The sequence below is a fragment of the Lygodium microphyllum genome, chromosome 29, assembly GCF_053477565.2.
Source record: "Lygodium microphyllum isolate KBCC chromosome 29, Lygodium_microphyllum_v1.1.10, whole genome shotgun sequence".
NCBI classification, from domain to species: Eukaryota; Viridiplantae; Streptophyta; class Polypodiopsida; order Schizaeales; family Lygodiaceae; genus Lygodium; species Lygodium microphyllum.
In genome coordinates this window covers 41,597,326-41,622,899 of record NC_141163.1, presented here as the reverse complement: position 1 = coordinate 41,622,899, position 25,574 = coordinate 41,597,326, and the positions used below count along the sequence as shown (strand labels likewise).

Below are 25,574 nucleotides of genomic sequence, written 5' to 3'. Positions count from 1 at the left end.
GGACATTGCTTCGCTATGTGGCCTGTTTGTCCACATTTAAAGCACTTCCCTTCTTTCATGAAGCGCTGCTTTTCTTCTTCGGAAAGTTGCTTTGCTTGTGGGTATAGATTGAAGTGAAATTGAGGAGCATCAGGAGGTGCATAGGGCTTCATCTTTTTTTGATTTGATGGCTGCTTTTGCCGTTGTTTTTGTCCTTCATTTGGGGCTGAATACTCCTCATCATCAGCTACTCTCTTCTTATCATTCTTTTGGAATGATTTGTTGCCATTGTGCTCCATTTCCCATGTCTCAACATGGTCAATGAGTTCCCTGAGACTAGAACAATGATAATGATTAAGAGCAGTACGAAGTTTAAAATGCAAACCTCCTTGAAACTTCCTAAGCTTTTCCGAACTGCTGATCTTCTTGAAATGTTAGACCTTCAAAAGTAGGTCCCAAAATCTCTTGGTATAGTCACCAAGTGACTCATTTTTCCTTTGCCAAAGCCAATCCCATTCCATTTTTACATCTCTTTTGAAATGAACAGGAAGAAATTGGCTTTGTATCATGCGAACAAAGGACCGCCATGATTTTGGGGCAGCATGATCATATTCCAACCCCGTCCACCAAGTATGGGCTAAGTCAGTCAAATGTAAAGCTGCAAACTTAATCTTTTTTTTTTCTTTATACTTGTCACGACCATACAAAATTTGAAATTAACGAATAAACTTCAGAAGAAGATCAAGATTTCGGGAACCATCATACATACTGAACTTGATCTTCTTTTCAAGTTAAGATAGTGACTTAGTTTTCTTCTTCTTCTTATGCCTTCGTCCATGCCTGGATCTTGAGGTTGAAGATGATGAATGCTTGATGGGGATGAAGATGGAGACGAGGGTGAAGAATGTCGACGCCTTTGACAATGTTGAGGTCTTCCACGAGAAGGGTGTGACTCTTCGTCACTAGAAGAGGGTCCATCAAAGTAGGCGCTAGATGACTTTGAAGAAGAGGATGAGCTTCGACGCGATCTCTTTCTTCGTCTTGAAGTAGAATGGGACTGCCTCTTAGAAGTAGTTGGACTTCTTGATCGGCTCCTTTCATTGGTATGGCTTTGTCTCCTTGAAGCAGATGGGCTTCTTTCCTTGAATTCTTTGGGATTCTCAACTTTTTCTAGTTTGAGAAGTTGCTCACGAATTTGCTGATTCTCCTCTCTAAGACTTTGAATGGCTTGCAGGATAGCACTCGACTGATCCATTGAGACTCCAAGAAAAATATGCTCAAGCACTCAATGCAAGGGCTGAAAACAAACAAACTTATAATTGTAAGCACTACCAGTGTTGGGGTGAGGACCGAGCCAAAGCTGTGATACCACTGTAAATGCCCCGAACAACGTAGTATGCTTAACAATTATGATATTCGCTTGTTTTCGAGATTTAATATAAAAGAGAATGAACACTTAAAGCTGAAAATGAAAATTACTCACAAAATTACAGCCATGAAAATGTAAAAGTAATGGAGACAAGATTGAGGGTTGAAGATGGGCAACCCCTTTCCCCCCCCCCCCCCCCCCCGAAGGAATGTATTTCTACTCAACCCTAGTCCCTTAGGGAAGAGCTCAGTTACAATCAACCTGAGAGTGAGGAGAAGTAATTCTCACTCTCACAAGATCATGCAAAGATGTACAAACACACATGCATTATCTATTATGCAATGATAAGAACTGATTTCTTTACAGTATGAGAGAAGAAAGAGGGGAAATCAGCCTTTCTTCATCGTTGATCAGCAGTACATGGATAGGGCTTGCTTCTTGTTGCTAAAATGGAAGAAAGAGCTCGAGAAGGAGGTGCTGTAATGAATTTACAGGCTTGCTGTCCTGTGAAACAGCAGTGATAGAAGAGGGAATATGGTGGAATTTGATAATGGAGAAGTGGGGGATGATGATGGGGATGGATGGGGCCAGTTTCTGGCTATCTGTGGGTGCTGTACATGAGTTTACAGCAAAGAAAAATGATACTGAATGAAGAAAAACGAGCTCTTATTTATAGGAGAGAGAAGAGCTAGTACAAAAGGGGAAAGTGGAGTAGCACAAGACAAGTGTCCAGCCACATGTCATGAGATGTGACAAGTGGTGGGACACTTGAAAACTTGTGTGACAAGTGTCTTGACACTTGTCTCTTCTCTATGGCCTTCCTTTTTGGGCTGAATACTGTCAAGAATAGAAACAACCAAATTTATAAGCACAGTCAGAGTACAGAATTTACTATTTTTAGAATGACATCCCTATTTTTTAGGACTAGCATTTTTAGGCTTATTCGAGGCTCCTAAAATTTAGGGACCTCCTAAAATTTAGGGACCCCCCAATATGGGTGTCATATGAAAGCTTTTTCCGTGTACATCGCAAAAACGGTATCAGAATCTTCATGTGACTTTCTTATGCAAAGAAATGTGCATTTCAAGCTTTTAGCCTACACATGCACATTGTACAAGCATTTCATGATCATGCCATCTTGTTGATTGTAACTGTCTGTTCTGGCAGATCTAGCCCACACTTCAAGACATCAATCCTTTCTGTGTGCGAGTCTAACCCTGATATGCATGAGTTCTGGTCACAGGCGCCCAATCGGGCCATATAGGTGGAAGTGTGAACTACCTTTTCTCTAACCCACCGCGTGGGTCCACCATAACCTGTGACCACTCATCAGTGGCCAGCTCCAATGCACTTTTCTTTATATCTAATTAGTGCAAAGGAAACAAATTTAATAAATCATTATATAGACAAATTAATGAAAAAGGATACAAATTCTGTTTCTATAGAGTTGTGACACATGTCCTCTATGCTGAATTCTTTTTTGAAGCAGAAGGGCATTGTCCATCAGTACACTACTGCTTATACTTCATAGCACAATGGGGTTGTAGAGAGAGAGAATCGATCACTCATGGAGATGGCCAGATGTATGCTAAAGGCAAAGAGCTTGCCTCACAGTTTTTGGATGGAAGCTGTCATGTGTGCTTGCCATGTTTTGAACAGATGCCTTACCAAAGCTTTGAAGAAAATTACACCTACTGAGGCTCAAACAGTTGGAAACGTTCTGTTGGACACTTTACTACCTTTGGGTGCCTTGCATATGCACATATTCCAAAGGTACTCAGGAAAAAGTTGGATAACAAGGCTGTTAAATGCATTTTTATGGGATATAGCAGTGAGAGCAAAGGCTACAGACTCTATGATCCTGTTTCTAAAAAGGTGTTTGTCAGTAGGGATGTACTATTTGATGAAAAATCAAAATTGTCCCTCGCTGGTTTAGACACATCAGGCTGCCCGTGATGTATTTGAAGGGCTGCTGCCCATTACATTTGGTGATTCAGCTGGAGTTTCGGCAAGTGAACTCAATGTTCAGCCAGCTGCTCCTTTGGAAAATGCAGAAAATCAGCCATTGGCTGATCTGAATATTCAGCAAAGTGCCGAAACTGAAATTCAGTAAGAGCTTATGCACAGTCAGGAGGCAAGACAAATGCCTAGATGGTATTTACAGACTATGAAAGATTGTCATCTGGATGCACCCATGGCTGGTCGTACTAGAAGGCAAGCTCATATGTATGATACTGCACATACCATGGAGTTTGTTATGGCAGCAAGCACCCTTGATGATGAGGAGCTTGAATGTTTTGAGGATGCACAACAGAGTGTGCATTGGATGGCAGCAATGAAAGTTGAATTGGATTCTATCACTAAGAATCAAACATGGGATTTGGTGTCTTTGCCATTTGGGAAGAAAGCCATTGGAACAAAATGGTTCTACAAGCTGAAACGGAATGTAGATGGATCCATTGACAAATACAAAGCAAGGCTTGTAGCTAAAGGCTATGCACAGAAAAAAGGCATTGACTATGAGGAGACATTTGCTCCTACTTCCCATATGACGACCATCACGTCTATGGTTGCTTTGGCTGCTCATTATGGATGGACTATGCATCAGTTGGATATTAAAACTGCATTTTTACATGGGGAATTTCATGAGGAAGTATATGTACAGCAGCCCCTTGGTTTTGCAGTTGAGGGCTTGGAACACTTGGTTTCCAAGCTGAAAAAAGCTTTGTATGGTTTGAAACAAGCTCCTAGAGCTTGGTATGCAAAGATAGATGCTTTCTTGCTTAGCCAAGGGTTCATAAACAGCTCATATGAGTCTACCGTTTACGTATGTAAAGAGGGGGGATCCATGCTGATCATTTGTCTTTATGTTGATGATCTCTTGCTTACAAGGACACATATTGATCAAATTTCAGCATTTAAACAAAATTTGCAGCATACTTTTGACATGTCAGACTTGGGGTCTTTGCATTATTACTTGGGCATTCAGTTCATACATGATGCTAGAGGTATTGGGTTATCACAGTCAAGATACATTGGTAAACTTCTTGAGAAGTTTGGCTTAAAGGATTGCAAGCCACTTTGTACACCAATGGAACCTAGACTTAAAGTGTCATTACATGATGACAATGATTTGTTTGATATACACATATATGCTCCAGCAGTTGGATGTCTTATTTACTTATGCAACACTAGGCCAGACATACAATTTGCAGTTTTAGCCCTGAGCAGATATATGCATCAGCCACGCATGTCACATTGGCAAGCTGTTAAGCATGTCTTCCGTTATTTGGAGGGTACTAGATCTCTTGGATTGCTTTATGCCAAGGGGGGACCACTGCAGTTACATGCTTATAGTGGTTCTGATTGGGCTGGTGATTATGATTCACGTCACTCCACTAGTGGCAATTGTTTCTTTCTTGGCTCGTCTTGCATATCTTGGCTTAGCAAGAAACACTCCATGGTTGCCACATCATCATGTGAAGCTGAATACAAGGCAGCTTTCATTACCACAGTTAAATGCGTATGGATTAGACGCTTACTAGTAGATCTATGTATCTGTTACGAAGCCTACTCCTTTGTTCACTAACAGTCAGAGTGTCATTGCAGTGGCACGAAACCCAGTGTTTCATGCACGCACGAAACACATTGAGATACATTATCACTTTGTTAGAGAGAGGCTACATGCAGGTGATATCAGCCTTGTCTATTGTCCTACCACCAATAATGTGGCAAACATCTTCACCAAAGCTCTTCCTTGTGAAAAAATTGAAGCATTTCGCCATGCTTTAAATTTGATCTCCTTTGGTGGTGGATGATCCTTGTACTCTTGATCACTCTTCACTCCAAGGGGGTTTGTTGGGCATTTCACTCATGCCTCACTTACGCCTACGCTCACATAGGAGTGTCGGTGATTAGTAGGACACAAGGGCACTTTTTACTCACAGCAGGACGTGTCCGGGTGTGAACACCCCCCTACAACCCTAAGGTTTAAGGGTTGTACCTTGTACTTTCAGTTTACACTCTTTCATTCAATCACATTAGGTGTCGTGCTCCACTCTCTACTGTCTATTGGTTTTTTGTGTTGAGCTTCGATCCTGTCCTCTCTCACAAATCTAAAGGGCAATGAATATAAAATAACTTGCACAAATGAAATAAATTAGCGAATAAACAAAAGATTCACTGAACAAGAGAGCTAGAATGCTTTTGCACAATAAATAATACATAAAAGGCCCCAAAGGTTGATATCCCTTTCAATGTTTATTTATCGTTATTCAAAGCTTTGCACAAATCACAAGTTCAAAAATAATCTAAAGGGCAATGAATATAAAATAACTTGCACAAATGAAATAAATTAGCAAATAACAAAAGATTCACTAAATAAGAGAGCCAAAATGCTTTTGCACGATAAACAATACATGAAAGGCCCCAAAGGTTGATACCCCTTTCAATATTTATTTATCATTATTCAAAGCTTGCATGAATCACAACTGACTTACTGTCACAAACCAACACTCTTTCAATGCTGATGATCCCTACGTGACGTGCTCTTGAATCAGCCTAGACTTGTATCCAACATAGTGTCCTTAGTTGCTCTAATCGGCCTTGACAAAATGCATAACAAATCCATACATTCACACTCTAACAAGTCTAATGCATATGAATATATGTTGTCCTCAATCCAATGCATATGAATGCATGTTGTTATCAATCCAATTGGCCTGCAAAGTAACATTGGGGGTCCAATGCATCACACTCTAACAAGCGTAATGCTATGTGTACAAGCTATCCTCAATCCAATGCATACGAATACATGTTGTCCTCAATCCAATTGACCTGTAAAAGTGACATTCACTATGCAAATCTACTCTCACATTGCAAACAATGTGTAATACATGCAAATGTTACTTCCAAATAGATCCGACATTTAGCATATAATCCAAAGCACTGTTCATACATCAATCCCAACAGCCCTAACCTTTGCATGTTCAATTTATTACATATTTGAGTCCAATTTCATGGAGAATTGCTTTGACAGTTGTCCTGCATAGTCCCCATGTAATCCCACACTGTTTCTCTCACAAAGGGAGAGATTACTTGCAATGAAACTATGAAAAAAATCACTTTTTTCACAACGAAGTTATCTTAAAAATACACAAGGCTTGAGATTCAAAGTAGAAGGAAAAATCTATGAGAGAGTGCAATGGAAGAGGTTCATGGAGAGAAAAGAAAAAGAGCGGAGACAACAAGAATGAAAGAGAATCTAGAATGAATCTGGAAAGAATGTTGAATACAATGATGGATTAATTATTCCTTACAACCCAAAGCATTGGTGAGAGCACTAGATCATGCCAGAAAATGATAATAGCGCTTAAGACGGCAACAGAGATGAGAACGGAGACAAAGTATGTGACTAGTAACCCCTTCCAAAGACTAAAACCAGCCTTCCTTCTTGGATAGGGTGGTCATACCTAATTAAGCACTTAACTACAACAATGAATTAATGAGCACAAACCAAAATGCACACTTTATCTTAATAACCTTGGATAGTGGACATCTTATTGGCCCCAAAATTGGCGCCCCTTTCAATATTTCTTTAACTTCAATTGCTAATGATTGAATACAAGCCAAGATTTCACAATCTCCTTGGCTGATCCAAAACCAAACATTTGGACTCCCGTATACCTTGCGGGAAGCGAGAGCATAAAGCCCATACCCTTGGGATTGTGAGCTATAATCCACAAACACTTGTTTCTTGGAAGTCGGCTCAAACTTATCCCTCTTTTTCTTTGAGATGTAAACATAGATATCATACTTGAACACCCTAAAATAAGAGACATCTATCTTTTAACCAAAGCCAAGCATACCAAAGCTTAGTCCAAGTTTGTGAAGAAAGAAGTAGAGAAGAAAAGATAGAAAAAGACCGCATCTTGTAGAATCCGTTCTCTTCATATCTTGCACAAAGAACCTATCAAGACACTCCATCAAGAACTGAAAAGGAGTCCCTATCAAACTCGACTGTCAAACCAAGAGCACAATTCTTGCTCACTGAAAGAAGATGATACCTAAACCTCACACATAGAGCACCTTTGATGTGTGGGCACTGCATTGCCCATCTAAAATAAGATGCATATCAACTTTGCCTTTGATCAAGATCGAAGAATTGTCACCTATGAGAATTTTCCCATGCATCGAACACCTACAAGCAATACCATTTGAAAAAGGAGTCATGTGACAAGAAGCGCCACTATCCACAATCCACTCACAAGACTATTGGTCCATCATTGTTGTATCAAGGGCGTGCCAAAGACTAAATCGAGGCAATAACTAAGAGAGAAGAGTTATTGCCATGTACTCCGAGGTAATCACCTTCCCTACATTTTGGACTTGTATCTCCAATTGCTAAGACTTATTGAATGCTCCTGCATAGAAAAAGACCTGTTAGGACTCAAGGTCCTCATCTGAACCTCCAAAGACACCTGCTTCATCACGGTCGTCCAATTGTACATTTGATCTAACTCCAACCGTATCTCACGGGCCACAGTCAAGTACTCGATGTGAGCAATAACAGCTAGAGTACAAGAGAGAAAGAGGAAAGAACAGATATAGGAATTTAATTTGCCCCAACATGTATGTACCTTCATCAACTCAGCTTTCTCATTTGCAGAAAGCTTGGAGGAATCATAGACTGTAGAATGGTCTAAAGCCTCAATCACGAGCTCCGCCAAATCATAGGACTCCAATATGGCAAGCATCATTATATGCCAAATGCAGTATTTCTCCTCATCAAGCTTCTAATCTGAAGGAAGCGCTAGTAACACGGGGACCTTCAATCTATAATAGCCTAAAACTCTACATCAAGTTCTATCGACATTGTAAATGGAATGACCTGGACAAAAATAAAGGCAGCCCTCTTTGACGTTGCACATGGTACCCATGCTTGCTAGGGCTTCCTCCGCTTGTGCTCAAAGAGTTTCACCCCCACTGAAGACAATGAAGACTCAAAATCTGCTCCAAAAGGCTGAAAATGCAACCTTTTCTCCTTCACCAACAGCAAAAACTGCAAAAACAGCAACTTTGCACTTCCCTATAGCAAAGAATCCTCTCAATCAGGTCTGCCCATGATCAATTAGCCCTTCTACATTGCTTTGATACCATGTCAAAGTGCAGCGAATGCGTAAGCCTATAGACAAGATTAAAAGACAATGAACATGAGACAAGAGGGAGAGACAAAAGAGACAGAAGAACATAGAAATCTGCAGTCGATGAATGCTCAAATGAAGAAGGCAGATATACAAACGGGCTATCGAAGTATCTCCCCAAGCCAATCTCTCTCACAAGTGATGAAGGCAAGCTGCTTAGTGGCAATAAATAGGATGAAATAAAGCAATAAATAAATCAGGGTGACCAGCAAACTGGCCAGCCAGCTGGAATAAACTGTCGACTAGTAAATAAATAATCGATAATCAGTGATCTGCCTCCCGACTATCACGTGGCATTGCCACCTACCTCCAACCTGCCTGGTAAATGGTGACTGCATCTGGCGACTGCTGAAAATGCCCAAAACTGACAGGAAAATGCGTAATTGTGCCCGAGAGAATTAACTGTATCAACTGTAGCCTGAGAATGCTAGTCCAGGGGATGACATATCTCTAACATCTATAGACTCCAAAGCATCGCCTATGGTCATGTGAGGCAGGTGTTTGTATATAAAAGCATAAAGATCATTTACCAAATTGCTAAGTACTTTTATGGTGCATGCACAGTAAATATTTTAAAGGACCAAATAGTGGATGCAAAAGTAGCATGAAAACTACCACATATATAGGTTGTAATTGATTCAACAGGATACACAGTTCAAGTGATTTACAATTGCACTGATTTTCTAGTAAACCTACAGCAAGATGAACAGCAACAACAACAAACCAAAACTGTTTGTGTAGCTTTAAAAAACACAGCGAAAGTCATTTCTAGAGTGTAAAGCAAAATCATCAACATCTAGAGTTCAAATCACATCAAATCTGTTGAGAACTTAGAAAAGCCATTATCTTTATTGTGACAGAAAATTTCCACAAGGTTTTGTCCAACATTTCACTGACCCAAGCTATTCAACTGTCCATGGAACTATTTTGAGCACATGAAATTGTAAAACATCTCCAGTGGAGAATCTTAACCTGCCGCAAAATGGTGCCAAATTGCCGCATAAGCTCTGCCATCCGCTTTACGAAGGCAGCCTCTCTACGAGCAGCATCTGTTTGTTGCTGCTTTTTGGCATTGATAGGGTTTTTTTCCTTTTCACGTTCTTTTGTCAATGGACCCTTTCCTTTGTTCCATGAGGCACGCAATTGGATAACCTCATTTACTTGTTGCTCAATCTGTCACATCCAACCATGCAAACAGCTTAGTACCTATCCAGATTGTTTACATTTAGTACACTAAAAGCACATACTCTATAATCAATTTACATCAATTTGGCATTACATTAGCATTGCCAGACAAGAAGCTTCAGCCATGAAGCCAACCCTGCAGCCTTGGTGCATTGCCTCACAGACAGCATTACAACATACCATAAACAAGTTTCATAGTAAACATTCAAAACATAGAACCAGGGGAGGAGTAGAAGTACAATTATCTACTACAACTCAAGCTTGCTGAACACAACATTACCAAATCAAGATGGGACATTTAAAAAGTGACCATTTTTCAGTAAACTGGAAAAAACAGTGCTTCCAGAACAAGCATGTGAGCTTACACTTTAGCTCAAGCCTCGAGGCATGAAGGACATGGCATTAGTAGTACATGCACAACCTTGGAATTTATAATAACCAAAGGTCAAAATGTGGAGCTTTCAATTAATGAACTCCCAATTAGGACCAAAAGAGTGGTTAAGGACCTTAATGTGGAAGTTTGGGCAGGGTCATTAAATATTTGAGTCTGGGCGACCCAAATCTCAGCAATATAGGAAATGAGCAAGACCATGGAATTTAAAATTGCCAAAGGTTAAAATGTGAATCTTTCAATTAAGGGCCAAAATTTAGTGGCTAAAAACCTTTACGTGAAAGTTGGGTCTAGAGTTTGGGCAAGGCCACTAAATTTAAAGTTTGGGCAGCCCAATAAAATTTAATGATTGGGAAGCCACATTAAAAGTCTGGGCAGGCCATTATTATTTTCTATGAAAGCAGAGGTGCAATGCGAAAGAAAAGAGAGTAACAGCAAAGGAGATAGAGACAAAGGCAGAAACATGAAGCAAGTGTCCCCAAGCCAGAGGCAAAAACAAACTGAATAGAATGAGTAATGAAGCATGTACAAAGGGAGCCTATAAATAGATGCAAATCTGAAAATCTGGGCCAACCTATAGGACAAAACTGGCCCAACCTAAAAAAGTAAAAAATGGTCTAACTAAAAATCAAAATAGACCTACTACACATGGTGAAAAATCTAGGACAAGCTCTTAAATACTTTATTCCCTGATATGGAGTTGGACACATACTCTCAACACCCCATTTCACTGACATATCAGGGAACAAGAATCCAAACAAGCTGAGTGAGAATGAGGGGTAATAAACATAATCCCCCTATAAAGAAATGATCGAACAGAGAATGAGAACTCAAAGTGTAGAACACAATGATGTAAAATATTACACAGCGCAGCGAACAGAATCTGAGAAAGAGATAGAGAGTACACAACAGATAAGAGGAGAATCAGTAAAATTCTTTAACTCCAAACAACTGATACAAAGATGGCTCTGTCCACCCGTGCGCTTCCACTGAGTGAAGCTTAGATGGCGATCTAGACAGAAGATAGGCGAAGAGCTTAAGGCTAGCTGGAACAACAACTTTGACTGGGTGAAAGATGAGTGTGAGATGGCTGCGAAGGGGTTTAGCTTTTATAGCCCGCGTAGGTCGTTAGGTCGGCCTGCTGACCGACCTACCATATGAACCTCCACTAGTCGGCCAGGGAATATTCCAGGGAATATTCCCTTTACCATCGGGCCGGGGGCGCTGCCCCCGGACCCCCGCCAGGGGGGCCGCTGGCCCCCCTGGGACCCCCCAGCCAGGGGCCGCTTCCGCGGCCCCCGGACCCCACAATAGGGGCCCCTTTTAACTCCCTTACCACGCAACTCAATGCAATGTGCCTCGAGTTGCTACCAGCTTAACCACTCCGTCTAACCCAAAGATTAGACCCACAACAGTCACCTTTTTGCCATCCGGTCACATAGACCTCATCTGATATACAAGTCAGGACTCCACCAATGTCCGGGCTCACATTTGGCTTCTCCTCATAATGGGGGCCTTACAACTTTGAGCACCATGGATCATTGGTAGCACCTAATGAGGGTGGGGCATTGATCATATCTAACACCCCCCCTCAATGTCCACCCATAGGTGAACTATCTCCTCGGCCCAATGCCGAGTCTCTGAAGATGAACTTGAAGCAGATCCTTCGTAAGTGCTTTGGTGAAGATATCTGCTCCATTCTCCTCTGTTGGACAGTAGACCAATTCCACTATCCCATCCTCCATCAAATCACGCACATAGTGATACTGGATCTCTATATGTTTGGTGCGTGCATGAAACACTGGATTTTTGGCAATGGCGATGCAACTCTGATTGTCACATCTCAGCACAGTTGGTTCTTCATCCTGCACTCCCATATGCCATAGAATCCTTCTCAACCATACGGCCTCACATGCAGCAAAACAAGCTGCCTTGTACTCTGCTTCGGTAGAAGACAATGCCACTGTTGGTTGCTTCTTACTAATCCAAGAGAAAATTCCTGAACCCAAAGAGAAACAATAACCAGAAACTGACTTCCTGGAATCAATGTCTCCTGCCCAATCTGAGTCACAGTTCCCCACAAGAGAAGTTCCGAAACTGTATGTGATACCATAGTCAAGAGTTTTCTTCAAGTATCTGAGCACCCGCATCCCAGCCTTCCAATGACTCTCATGAGGTTTGTTTGAGAACCTGCTCAAAACACCAACAGCAAAACTGATATCTGGTCTGGTGTTACACAAGTAGATCAGACTGCCGACCAACCTCCTATACCTCCCAATGTCTGCTAATGCTGATGTATCCTCGACGGATAACTTTGCATTCACCTCCATAGGTGTAGCTATCTCCTTGCACTCGGTCATGCCAAATGCCTTCAAGATCTCCCATGCATACTTCTTCTGAGAGATGAAGATCTTTCCTGGCTCTTGCCAGACTTCAATCCCCAAACAATAGTGCAGCAAGCCCAAGTCTGTCATTTCAAACTCAAAACTCAAAGCCTTTCGAGTTTGGTTGATCATATCTTCATAGTCACCTGTAATAAGAAGGTCGTCCACATATAGGACAATCACTACAGACTTTTTACCATCCCTGTAAACATACAAGTTAGCATCTGAGGCACATCTTTTGAAGTTTAGGTTTAAAAAGAACCTATCTATCCGCTGGTACCATGCTCTAGGGGCTTGTTTCAGCCCATACAATGCCTTCTTCAGTTTACACACTTTGTTCTCAGAATGGGGGGCCTCAAACCCTGGTGGCTGAGCCACGTACACCTCCTCCTTGAGGTCACCATTTAAGAACGCTGACTTAACATCCATTTGGTACACTGGCCACTTCTTGTGGGCAGCCACTGCAAGTACCGTGCGAATAGTGGTCATTCTGGCAGTTGGGGCAAATGACTCTTGAAAATCAAACCCTTCAACTTGTGAAAATCCTTGGGCAACCAGTCTAGCTTTGTACTTTTCTAAGGTACCATCAGCCTTGTACTTTACCTTCCAGATCCACTTGGTGCCAATAATCTTCCGCTTTGCTGGCCGATCCACTAGCTCCCAAGTGTCATTCTTCATTATGCTGTCATACTCCGCCTGCATAGCAGCCTTCCATGATGGATCTGCAAGTGCTTCTTCTAAGTCAGTTGGCTCCTTTACTTCTCTCATAATCTCAACCATCAAGGCCATGTTGACTATGTGAGCAGAAGCCCTCCTTTGCTCCTCTATTCTCTGAGACCTCCTTGGTCCGTCTGCCTTCTCCTCAACAGATGCAGGCATAGGATTATTGTGGTCATAGAGTTGCTTCACCCAGCGCGGCAATGGCTTTTCCGGTGGGGTGATGTCAGGTTGGTGAACTTTTTCCTCATCATCTGAAGATGATGCTTCCTCCTCCTTAAGGATAGGGATAGCTCTCGGGACAGGTTCATAGTGGACTACTTCTTCGCTTGATGATAAAGTGGAAGACCTTGCCTTCTCCTCCTCCACTGTATGCGGCTCCTCCTTGAACACCACATCACGGCTCGCGATGATCTTCTTTGCCTCTTGGTCATATAACTTGTAAGCCTTCTGCTCATCACTATAACCCAAGAAGATACATTTTCTGCTTTTTGGTTGTAACTTGTTTCTCTTCTCATCTGGAACATGTGCATAACATTCACATCCAAAAATTCTGAAATGTGAAACAGATGGTTTCTTACCAGTGTAAGCCTCATGAGGTGTTTTTCCCTTGAGAGCCTTTGTGTAGCTCCGATTTAGAATGTAGACTGCAGTATTAACAGCTTCAGCCCAAAAATGGTTAGGCAATCCCTTGCCCTTTAGCATGCATCTTGCCATCTCCACAATGGTACGATTCCTGCGTTCCACAACACCATTCTGCTGAGGTGTGTGAGGCGTCGTCAATTGACGCTTGATCCCTTTGCTCTTGCAAAAGCCTTCAAACTCCTTTGAGTTGAACTCACCACCACCATCTGTTCTAAATTTCTTCACACTTTTCCCTGTTTCATTCTCAACAAGTATTAGCCATTCTTTAAACTTACCAAAAGCTTGAGCCTTATCACGAAGGAAGTACACCCACATCTTCCTACTGTAGTCGTCGACAATCAACATAAAATAAGAAGATCCCCCCAAGGCCTGTGTAGGCATCTTACCACACAAGTCAGCATGCACCAACTCTAGAGGAGCATGTGCTCTATTCTTGCTTTCTTGTGGAAATGCCTTTCTCTGTTGCTTGCCCATCATACAAGCTTCACATGGTTCCTTCAATTCAGTTATTGTAGGTAGGTGAGCAACCATACCTTGCTTTTGCATCTCCTTCAATACTGCAAATCCGATGTGTCCAAACCTTTCATGCCAAAGCTTACTTGTGCCCACTCCAGCGGTGGCTGTAAGAGCACTTAGCTCATACAGGTTGTTCCTCCTTTCTCCTTTGCCAACAATTGTGCCAGCACTATCAATAATTTCTGCACCTGTCTTCTTGAACCTCACTTCATGACCAAGATCAGTTATGGCAGCAACTGATAAGAGATTTCTCCTGATTTCGGGAACATACAACACATTTGAAAGCTTTTTTACTTCACCATTTGCAGCAACAAAAGAAATAGTACCTGTGCCCGCAGCAGGGCATTTAGCATCATTTCCAACCGTCACAGTGATGGATTCTTGTAGAGGCTGCATAGAACTGTATAGACCTTTCTTGTTGGTCATGTGACGGGAGGCCCCACTATCCAACACCCAAGAGTCAGTGGTAGATTCTTCTTGCGCCGAGGAGCACACTTCCTCAATGGTCGCCATGAATAATTCCAACTCTGCTTCAGCCGTATTGGCTGTCTCTTTCCCTTTACTTTTAAGGGTACCATTCTTTTCATCTGCCTTCTTGACACGACAATCTGCAATTGCATGTCCTTTCTTCTTACAGTAGAAGCACTCTCCTTGAAACTTCTTCTTGCCGCCCTTCTTCTTTTTGTCACCATCATTTTTGGTGGAGGAAACACCTTTGCCTTTTGCATTGGCAGAGAATGCAGCATCTCCATTGTTGCTTCCTTCTCGGGCTTTCAGCCTCAACTCCTCCTCCATTAATAATGCACAAAACTCCTCAAAAGTCAAAGCTTGAGGTCTCACCTGAGTATTAAGGGCAGTTACTAGTCCATCAAACTTTTGTGGACAAATCCGAAGACACCTCCGAGCTAGCTCTTCGCTAGTCTTTTGTATCCCAGCGCCAGCCATCTGGTCGCGCAGATTCTTAATCCGAGTGATGAATGCTTCAACCGTCTCTCCTTCAGCAAACTTCTCCGCTGCTAGTTGATTCTCCAAGTTTTGAATCCTTGTTTGGTTTCGTGTTTCATACTGACTCCTTAGTACATTCCAAGCCTCTGACGCTTTGGTTGTATGCTGAATCAGAGTCAAAACACTGTCAGAACAGCTTGTAACTAAGGCACACAATGCATCTGCATTCCTTCGTTTCCAAGCTCGTAGAAGATCTGCATTCGGAGGAATCATCACACTAGGATTTGATGGGTCGGGGGTAGGCTGTGGTTCTGCGTCAGTCCCCAGCACAGTCTCCAGAAGCTCATAAGAATCAAGGATAGTAGTAATTTTGAACTTCCACAAGGTGTAGTTTGTACCATCTAACTTGCCTTCGCTGAAGGTTGGTGGACGAATCCTCAGTGTTTGAATAGCCGGTACAGCAGCACCACCTCCTGCACCGCTTCCTGATGCGCCAGAACTGCTTCCCGGAGTCGACATCGTTTCTCTTTGCTGTTGAAGCCTTTGCCTCTTGCACTCTCTCCGATCTCTAGAGCCCCCTGGGCTCTGATACCATGTAAAATAATACACAGCGCAGCGAACAGAATCTGAGAAAGAGATAGAGAGTACACAACAGATAAGAGGAGAATCAGTAAAATTCTTTAACTCCAAACAACTGATACAAAGATGGCTCTGTCCACCCGTGCGCTTCCACTGAGTGAAGCTTAGATGGCGATCTAGACAGAAGATAGGCGAAGAGCTTAAGGCTAGCTGGAACAACAACTTTGACTGGGTGAAAGATGAGTGTGAGATGGCTGCGAAGGGGTTTAGCTTTTATAGCCCGCGTAGGTCGTTAGGTCGGCCTGCTGACCGACCTACCATATGAACCTCCACTAGTCGGCCAGGGAATATTCCAGGGAATATTCCCTTTACCATCGGGCCGGGGGCGCTGCCCCCGGACCCCCGCCAGGGGGGCCGCTGGCCCCCCTGGGACCCCCCAGCCAGGGGCCGCTTCCGCGGCCCCCGGACCCCACAATAGGGGCCCCTTTTAACTCCCTTACCACGCAACTCAATGCAATGTGCCTCGAGTTGCTACCAGCTTAACCACTCCGTCTAACCCAAAGATTAGACCCACAACAGTCACCTTTTTGCCATCCGGTCACATAGACCTCATCTGATATACAAGTCAGGACTCCACCAATGTCCGGGCTCACATTTGGCTTCTCCTCATAATGGGGGCCTTACAACTTTGAGCACCATGGATCATTGGTAGCACCTAATGAGGGTGGGGCATTGATCATATCTAACAAATGAAAGCTTTAGAACTCAAGGACAAGAGAACGCAAAGTGAAGAATGAATGAATGAAGAATCAGACTATGCTAGAATGATAATGGGCCTCAAACCTCCCTTGTCTTGGGTGGACCAGGGATGAGATGAGCTGGAAAAGGAGTCGGACTCATGGATGACAGCTCCGAGAGTGCATCGTACCTCAAATGGATGCCACAATGCAGCAGATAGCTACTTAAACGAAAATCAATGTGGATCTATTTGTCTGAATGGATGCACTCATTAGGCTCTTGTTTATAGAGAATTGGGGGTGCATTTGACCTGCAGGCAACAATACACCACTTAATTTATCAATTCAGGATTTTGTGCTTTTGGGGCTGATTTCAACAGACTTAATTATGGGTTTAATGAAACCCTAATTTTAGTAGCTCAACACCCCTTCTCATGCCCAAAAGGGTTGTACCCAAGACAGGATGAGAGTTGGTCTCTATCCTCTTTTCAATACCTGATAGGTCCCACCCCAAAGCAACCAGGGCATCAATCCAAGGGTGCATGTCAACTAACCATGAACCTACCAAGACTACAAAGGTGATGGATATCTTCTTTCAAATAGCCCTATTAAAGGGTCTTACTGATTTTAATTTTATTTCCTTTTCTTTTCTTTTAATGGCTTTTGATGACAGTAGGGGGGAAACATAAATACATCTTCCCTAAAGAGAGGCACAACAAGGTAGGGGTGACAAAGAATCTAATGAAGAAAATGATGTGGGTAAGTGGCATGGGAAATAGGTAAGTGTAGTGATGAAGTAATGATAGGGCTATATGTTGCATGCTGGCATAATACTCAGCCATCGTAGACTTCCATATGAGATGCTGCGAACACGGTGGATCCAAGGTCAACCACTCTTTGACAAGGGAGGTATGCACACATGCAAGGAGTTTTCATCCTTGGATGAGTACCTGCAAATACAAGTTTTCCCCGTATCCAAAGCACTCCATTCACAAAAATGCAATGCCAACGCATGTTTTTATACAAGGAGTAATGTAAGGTGTTGTGCTCAAACAAAATACTATGCAAAGTGCAATGGTGCCATTGTAGGCCATCTCATGGGCTGCATGTTGATGCCCTTTGATCGATGATCCGAGCTCCCTAGGCATTTAAATTGTCATTAAATGCACTTGTTTCCCCAAGTGGCCTAAGCACTAATTGACACTATGGTTAGGGTTTCCAGTGATGGTTAAGCCATTAGGGTTTTATTTTATTGTTAAAAGACACTTTGTGCCTCATTAGCACACAAGTGGCATTATTCATTGTGATCACCTTGATTGTTGTATTCTCTCTCGCTCATTAACACATCGCCTCCCACTTTGTGATTGAGTTATTGTGCATTGATTAATTCATTCATTATCTTTTTTTCTCTAGCAATTAATCGTGCAATTACTTCACACTTGGGCCAACAATGGTATTAGAGCCACTTTCCTTCATCGCCCTTGCCGTCGCTCCCAATCATTCACCAACAGCCATTGCCATTGCCATTGAGCTCCTTGCACTTGGCCAACTACCCACAGAGCCATTGTCATTGTGGGGTGGACTGGACCAGGAAGGGCTGCGACTAGCACACGGCGGACCGAACCAGACTAGAGGCGACCACAACCGGTCGCCACAAACGTGGCTCACACGATAGGCAGCAAGTCAATGTTTTTTTTCTTTTAAAGGAAATATCTTTTTTTCTCTTCCGTGATGGATTTGGACCCCTTCGTCGCGTCATGGAGTACGAGGACCAGAGATGCCTAGGTCTCTTCCTCCTGGAGCTCGAGAGGCGCCGAACTGCACTACTGTGAGACAGGAGATCAACTCACCTGGAGAGACACACACACAGAGCAGTGACAGACTTCTTCTACAGAGCCGACCCTACTGACACTACTAGCCTAGCAGAAACAGAGCCACCCCGCCAGACACCTTACAAGCCACACCATGGAGTCACATTGGATAGAGCCATTTCCCTTCGTCGAGCACAACTAATCCTGTCTACCAGGACCACGTCCGAGGAGGCCACACCACAGTCGGATTAGAGCCATTATCACGAGACACCACAGACTCACCACCAGGCATATCAGTGAAGCAGATAGGGACCGCATCATAGCTGAGATCATGTGCAGATCTTGAGATCAACTACAGCCCATAGTCCCCACCACACTTTTGTACATGGTTCTATTAGATCCGGTTCTTTTTTCCTTTCCTTTTCTTTTCTATCGATGGAACAACACTACACATGGTTCAACCCTAGTATAATCCCATCGTATAGTTATTTTCAATATTGTTTCATAGGCCACCCACTTATTTGTAATGTTCTCTTTTACTTACTGATGGGATGACATTAGACATGGATGTACTCTGGATTTTGTCTCATAGGCCACATTGGCCTTATGTAGACGTTAATATATCTTTCTTTCTTTCTCCATCGGGCGTTCACACGCCAAGGCACAAAGTTAAATTCTCCCCAAGGAATTCAGGGCTTTTTCTAGATCTAGGGATTTTAATGTAGAAGTGGACAATCTGACTCAAAAATTGTAAAATTAGTGCACAATTGCCCATGGAATTTTGGGGTTTTTTCACATTTCAATGAAATTTCTTCAATTTTAGTGAGCTTTGTGCATAGCGGACCCAAGAAATTTGAGGCTTTTGCAGAATTTCATCAATTTGTGCAAGAATTGCTTGGTATATGCACTTGGGCACTTGAATTGATGCAATTTTGAACATATTATCCTCTTAAAATTTGGGGCTTTTGACCCAAATTGTCAATTTTGTGCTCGGGAATGCTTTTGGAGTAGAAATTGCAGTGAAATTTTTTGGGGATTTCACATGTAACTGTTGGCTTGGTCTCTAATTGTGTCAGAAACTGCTTGAGGAGTGCAGCAAACGACATTTTTTAATTCTGAAAATTCATTTGCAGATCTGAAATTTTCTTTCTGCAATCTTGGAATTTTCATTGCTGGTTGGTACTCTTGTGCATTGTGGTCACTTGTGTCATATTTGGACTTGCCTTTGGTGACCAATTAGTCAATTGGGGATGCAAATTATGGCTGGAAATAGTGACAGCAGTAATCTTTTGTACATTAAGAAGCTTGAGGGTGCCCATAATTTTGCAATTTGGCAAAAACAATGCCACAATGTCTTGGTGCAGAAGAAACATGTAAAGCCCATCAAAACAAAGGAAATCAAACCAACAGACATGGAACAAGACGAGTGGGATGACTTGGACGAGCTTGCTCGCTCTACCATTGAGCTCTCAGTGTCAGAAAACTTGCTCTTCAACATTGAGAAGCTGAATTCAGCATATGCAATGTGGCAAAGGCTTGAAGAATTGTATACTCAGAAAAGTGCAACCAGCAAGGTTTATTGATTGAATACTCTGATGTGGAGAGTTCTTTGCCGAATATTTCACACAAAGGTATATTTCAGCATAAGAGCAGTTCTGAAAACCGAGCACGCAGCAAATCTCATGGAAAGAATGTGGAGTGCCATCATTGTGGCAAAAAGGGGCACTACAAAAGGAATTGCATTCAGCTGAAGAAAGAGAAGGGTAAAAACAAAAACAATGAAGCCAACAAGGCTGAAAACAAGGATAGCCAACATGCCAAAAAGAGCAATGTGAAAATACAAGAGATTAATGTAGTCACTCATGATAATGACAGTGACGGTGATGTACTTGTAGCTTCTTCTTTGGATACAAATGCATTGATTGCAGATTCTGAGGATGACATTCACACTTGGATACTTGATTCAAGTGCGTCCTTTCATATCACACCACATCATGAGTGGTTCTCTAACTAGAATGGTGCAGTACATGGTGTTTTCCACTTGGGGGATAACTATGCATGTAAAATTGCAAGTATTGGCAATGTGAAACTGGAATTTCAGCATGGCCACAGGCCAACTAGATGATGAAGGCTATCACACCACCTTTGGGGATAGCAAATGGAAAATATGTAAGGGATCCTGCATTGTTGCCAAGGGGTCCAAAAGTGATACTCTGCATCCTTTGCATGTATCTAGTGTGCGTAACCATGTTGTCGCCATAGCTGAGCAGCCAAGTATTTCTTTTTGGCATAGCCGGTTGGGACACATGAGTCAATCTGGAATGAAAGTGCTCTCTCGTTTGGGTTATTTACCATATTTGAGGTATGTTGATTTTGAACAGTGTGATCACTACATTTATGGTAAACATGCTCAAACGTCACACAAAAAATCTTTTTCTCTAAAGTCTTCACCCTTAGAGTTAGTACATACACATGTATGTCAAATACCAGGGTTATCTTTGGGGGGGGGGGGGAGGGGAGTTCCCCAAGAAGTATGGTCGGGCAAGCCACCTTCGTATGCACACTTGAGAGTGTTTGGCTGCAAGGCATTTGGGCACATACACAAGAAAGAATGCAGCAAACTTGACCCAAAGTCCTGTAAATGTATTTTCCTAGGATATGATGATGAAGGTGAAATGGGGTATAGATTATAGGATCCCAAGAAAAGAAAGGTAGTACGCACCAATGATGTCATCTTCCGGGAAGATCGCATGCACAAACATCCCGAAAGAACAGAGGAAGTCAGAAGGGTTGTATTCCGAGAGGATGTACCAATTGGACAGCAAAGAATGCCCATTAGACAGCAACAAATACCTATTGAAAATGTCCCTAAAAATGTAGGGAATGATGCTGTAAATGATCAGCAAGATCTTGCCCATGATGTCCCACAAATTCAGTAAGAACATGTGCACTTGAAACAACCTAAACCACTTATATAGCAAGCTGTACTTGTAGAACAGCAAGCTGTTAATGCATATTTACAGGCTGAACAGCCAGCAAATATTGACCACTGGGTCCGTAGGTCGACCAGAGTGCAAAAACAGCCAAATAGATTTGTTACTGGAATCAACTATGTGGCTGATTATGTCATGTTAACAGATTGTGGTGAACCGTCATGCTTCCAGGAAGCAATGGATAGACAGGATAGTAAGAAATGGCAAAAAGCAATACTATCAGAGATGGAATCTCTCATGAAGAATGGCACTTGGGATTTGGTACTTTTCCCAAAAGGACAAAAAGTGCTACCCTACAAATGGATTTACAAAATGAAAGTTACTTCTGGTTCTTTGCCCAAGTACCAAGGCACGCTTGGTTGCTTAAGGGTACAAGCAAGAACATGGACTTGATTTTGATGAAATCTTCTCTCCTGTAGTCAAAATGACTACTTTGCAAACCATCTTGGGCTTGGTTGCATCTGAGGACATGGAACTCATACAAATAGATGTAAAAACCACCTTCTTACATGGTGATCTACATGAGGAAATCTATACGCAGCAGCCTGATGGTTTTGTTGCCAAGGGAAAAGAGCACATGGTATATAAACTCAACAAAAGTCTGTATGGGCTGAAGCACGCACCACGCGAATAGTATCACAAATTTGATACATTTATGCAATCTCATGGATTTCATCTTTCTCAAGTTGATCACTGCTTATATACCAAGATGGCAGCAGATGGCAGCCTTATTCTCTTGGCATTGTATGTGGATGACATGCTAATTGCAGGCAAGGATGTTCATGCCTTGGACTCCTTGAAGCAGAGTCTGCACAATAGCTTTGATATGAAAGATCTTGGTGAGACAAATCACGTTCTTGGCATGCGTATACTCTTCTTTATCTATCACAGCAAGAGTATATTACCAAAGTTCTGCAACATTTCAATACGGAGGGGGGGAAAGCTATCAGTGCACCATTGCCTCCATATGTGAAACTTAGTGCAAATGACAGCCCTACATTAGATGATGGTAAGGCTGAAATGGCCAAGATACCTTATGCTTCAGCTATTGGTAGCTTGATGTATGCTATGGTTGCTACACATCCTGACATTGCATTTGCAGTGGGAGTAGTTAGCAAATACATGGTATATCCTAGCAAAAAACATTGGGAAGCAATGAAGGGTATCATGAGATACCTTAAGGGCACAAAGGATTTGTGTATTTGCTTTGGTAAGCAAAAGTCATCTGTTGTTGGTTTCACAGATGCAGACTACGCTGTGTTGAAAAATGGCAGCCAACTATGGAGAGAGAGAGGAGAGACAATGACAGGAAGAGAGTGAGCTGAAGCAAAAAGAGAAGAGTGTACTTGCTAGAATGAAAGATAGAGTGAAAGTACAACTTATGTTTAGGTCAAGGGTTGACCTAACCAGCCTTCCACCAACTAACTAGAGTTAGGTTTATTTTACTCTAGAGCCTAGTGTCACTACTTTTAAGTTTCTAAGACACTAGGTGTACACACCTTACATTGACACTTTAATAAGTGTCCACACCACACAAATTACATTGGGCGTTGCCCATAGAATCGACAAATTCTAACATCCCCCTGCAATGCCAATGTGATGAAGTACAAGGATGATCAATCACCAAAGGGTAACAAGTTTAAGGACTTTCGAAAAGCCTCAAACTTCTCGCATGGTAGTGCCTTGGTAAAAATGACTATAACATTTTTCTGTGTGGGTACATACATCAAGCTGATCTCTCCTGCATAGCATCCCTCTCTGATATAATAGTAATGCACCTCTATGTGTTTCGTGCGAGCATGAAACACAGGATTTCGTGCTACTGCAATAGCACTCCGACTATCAGAAAGAATGGGCATAGGACCCTCCAATGGTTAATGTAGATCAGCCAACAATCTACACAACCATACACATTCCACTGTTGCCGTGAAGGCTGCCCTATACTTAGCCTCACAAGACGAGGCAGCCACTGTAGGCTGTTTCTTGCTTAGCCATGAAATGCATGAACGGCCTAGAAAGAAACAATGTCCACTAGTAGACTGCCTAGTGTCTGCATCACCAGTCCAATTTGAAATACTGTAAGCCTGTAAGTACAAGTCTCCCCCCCCAGGAAATAATAATGCATGTGACAGAGTATCTTGCAAATGTCTGAAGATCCGCTTAATAGCTTGCCAATGTATGATCCGTGGGCTATGCATATACCTGCTCACCTGAGATACTACATACGGAATGTTCGGACGTGTATTGCAAATATAAATAAGACATCCAACAGCCTGGCTGTAAATTGCAACATCAAGCATCTCTTCACCATCATGCATAGACAGCTTTAAGCCTAGCTCCACAAGAGTGCACATAGGTTTGCAATCTTGTATGCTAAACCTATGTAACAGCTTATCCACATATTGTGACTCTGACATGATGATACCATACTGTTTTTGGGTGAATTGAATCCCTAAATAATAGTGCAGGCAGCCCATATCTGACATAGCAAATACATATTTTAATTCAGCCTTAAAATCTACAATTTTTTCTTTTGTAGGTCCAGTGCGCAGCATGTCATCTACATAAAGAATCATAATCAGCAAGTCCTCCCTCCCCCCCCCCCCCCGCCCCAACCATTCTTAATGTACATAGTGGGAGTAGTTGGACTATTTTTGAACCCTTTGCTAGCCAAATAAGCATCAATTTTGGAGTACCATATACGATGAGCCTGTCTGAGACCATGAAGAGCTTTATGCAACTTGCATACCATGTGCTCTTTCCCTTTAACCACAAACCCTGGAGATTGTGACACATAAACATCCTCATGCAAATCTCCATTCAAGAATGCTGTCTTAATGTCCAACTGATGTACTTTCCAGCAATAATTTACAGCCATTGCAATCACACATCTCACCGTACGGGATGTAGGAGCAAAAGTTTCTTCATAATATATGCCCTTCTTTTGTGCATAGCCTTTTGCTACAAACCATGCTTTGTACCTGTCAATTGTACCATCAACCTTGCGTTTGAGTTTAAAAACCCATTTTGTGCCCATGGCCTTCTTGCCAGGTGGTAAATCCACAAGATCCCATGTAGAGTTAATGGCAATAGAGTCTAACTCATCCTGCATGGCCTGCATCCAATGTACATCTTGTTGAGCTTCGTCCAAGGAAGTAGGCTCATCATCGTCCAATAGTGAGGTCATAAACACATGCTTATCACAATCATCTACTTCCGTAAAATCAATCAAATGTGTCCCCCCTGCATCATTTGCTGCATTTCTGACAGTCCTTCTAGTGCGTTGAGGTATAGGAGCATCCATTTTACTCTCCTGGAGAGTCTGTAACAGCCATCTTGGGACTGTTTTGGCTGCATTTACAGCAGCCCTTTCATGATGTACTGCTTCTTCTACTGCATGTGGCAAACCATCATCAATACCCTGCTGTTCGGGAGCATATGGTGCAGCAACAGCTTGCTGTATTAAGTCTGTCCTGCCATTTACAGCAGGCACAGACTCCAAAATAAGTGGCAAAAGACCCTCAAAGACATCACCAATGTCATGGGTGGCTGGTATTTGAAACTGATCATGTGAAAATGCAGCATTTTCAGCAAATAGGGCATCCCTACTAACAAAGACTTTCTTCGTGCATGGGTCATACAAGCGATAGCCCTTGCTCTCCAAACTATAGCCAATAAATATGCATTTTACACCCTTGTCATCAAGCTTCCCACGAAGCTCTTTTGGAATATGTGCATAGGCTAAGCAACCAAACACCCCAAAAGAAGTCTACTTTGGGTTTCTTGCCATGCCAAGCTTCGAACGGTGTTATCATCTTCAGTGCCTTAGTGGGTGCACGATTTAACACATGATTTAACCCCAAATCTGAAAATTAGGGTTTTTGCACTTTTTAGGGTTTGCAGAAATTGGCGGGCAGGACTAAGAAAATGGCGGGCAGAGCTGAAAACAGCAGCAGCTCTTCCAAAACAGCAGCTCCTCAGGCTGTGTGTAGGCCTGCATGTGGGACTGCACGTTGGACTGCTTGCAAGCTAAAAACAGCAGATCTGGAGCAGATGACTGAGCTGGACAGATCTGGAGCAAATGGACAGATTTGGAGCTGATGGCTGAACTGGACAGATCT

The 25,574-nt window shown here is 42.5% G+C and overlaps 1 protein-coding gene across 1 annotated transcript in view; it reads right to left on the bottom strand.

The window, feature by feature from the left end:
* The window catches only part of LOC148010550 (transcription factor GTE6-like), an 81,206-nt gene that overhangs the window by 14,123 nt on the left and 41,509 nt on the right, over positions 1–25,574 (bottom strand). The window contains exon 2 of the mRNA XM_087672093.1: positions 9,523–9,723. Coding sequence (XP_087528219.1) covers positions 9,523–9,723 — 201 coding nt within the window. The remainder of the gene's footprint in view (positions 1–9,522; positions 9,724–25,574) is intronic.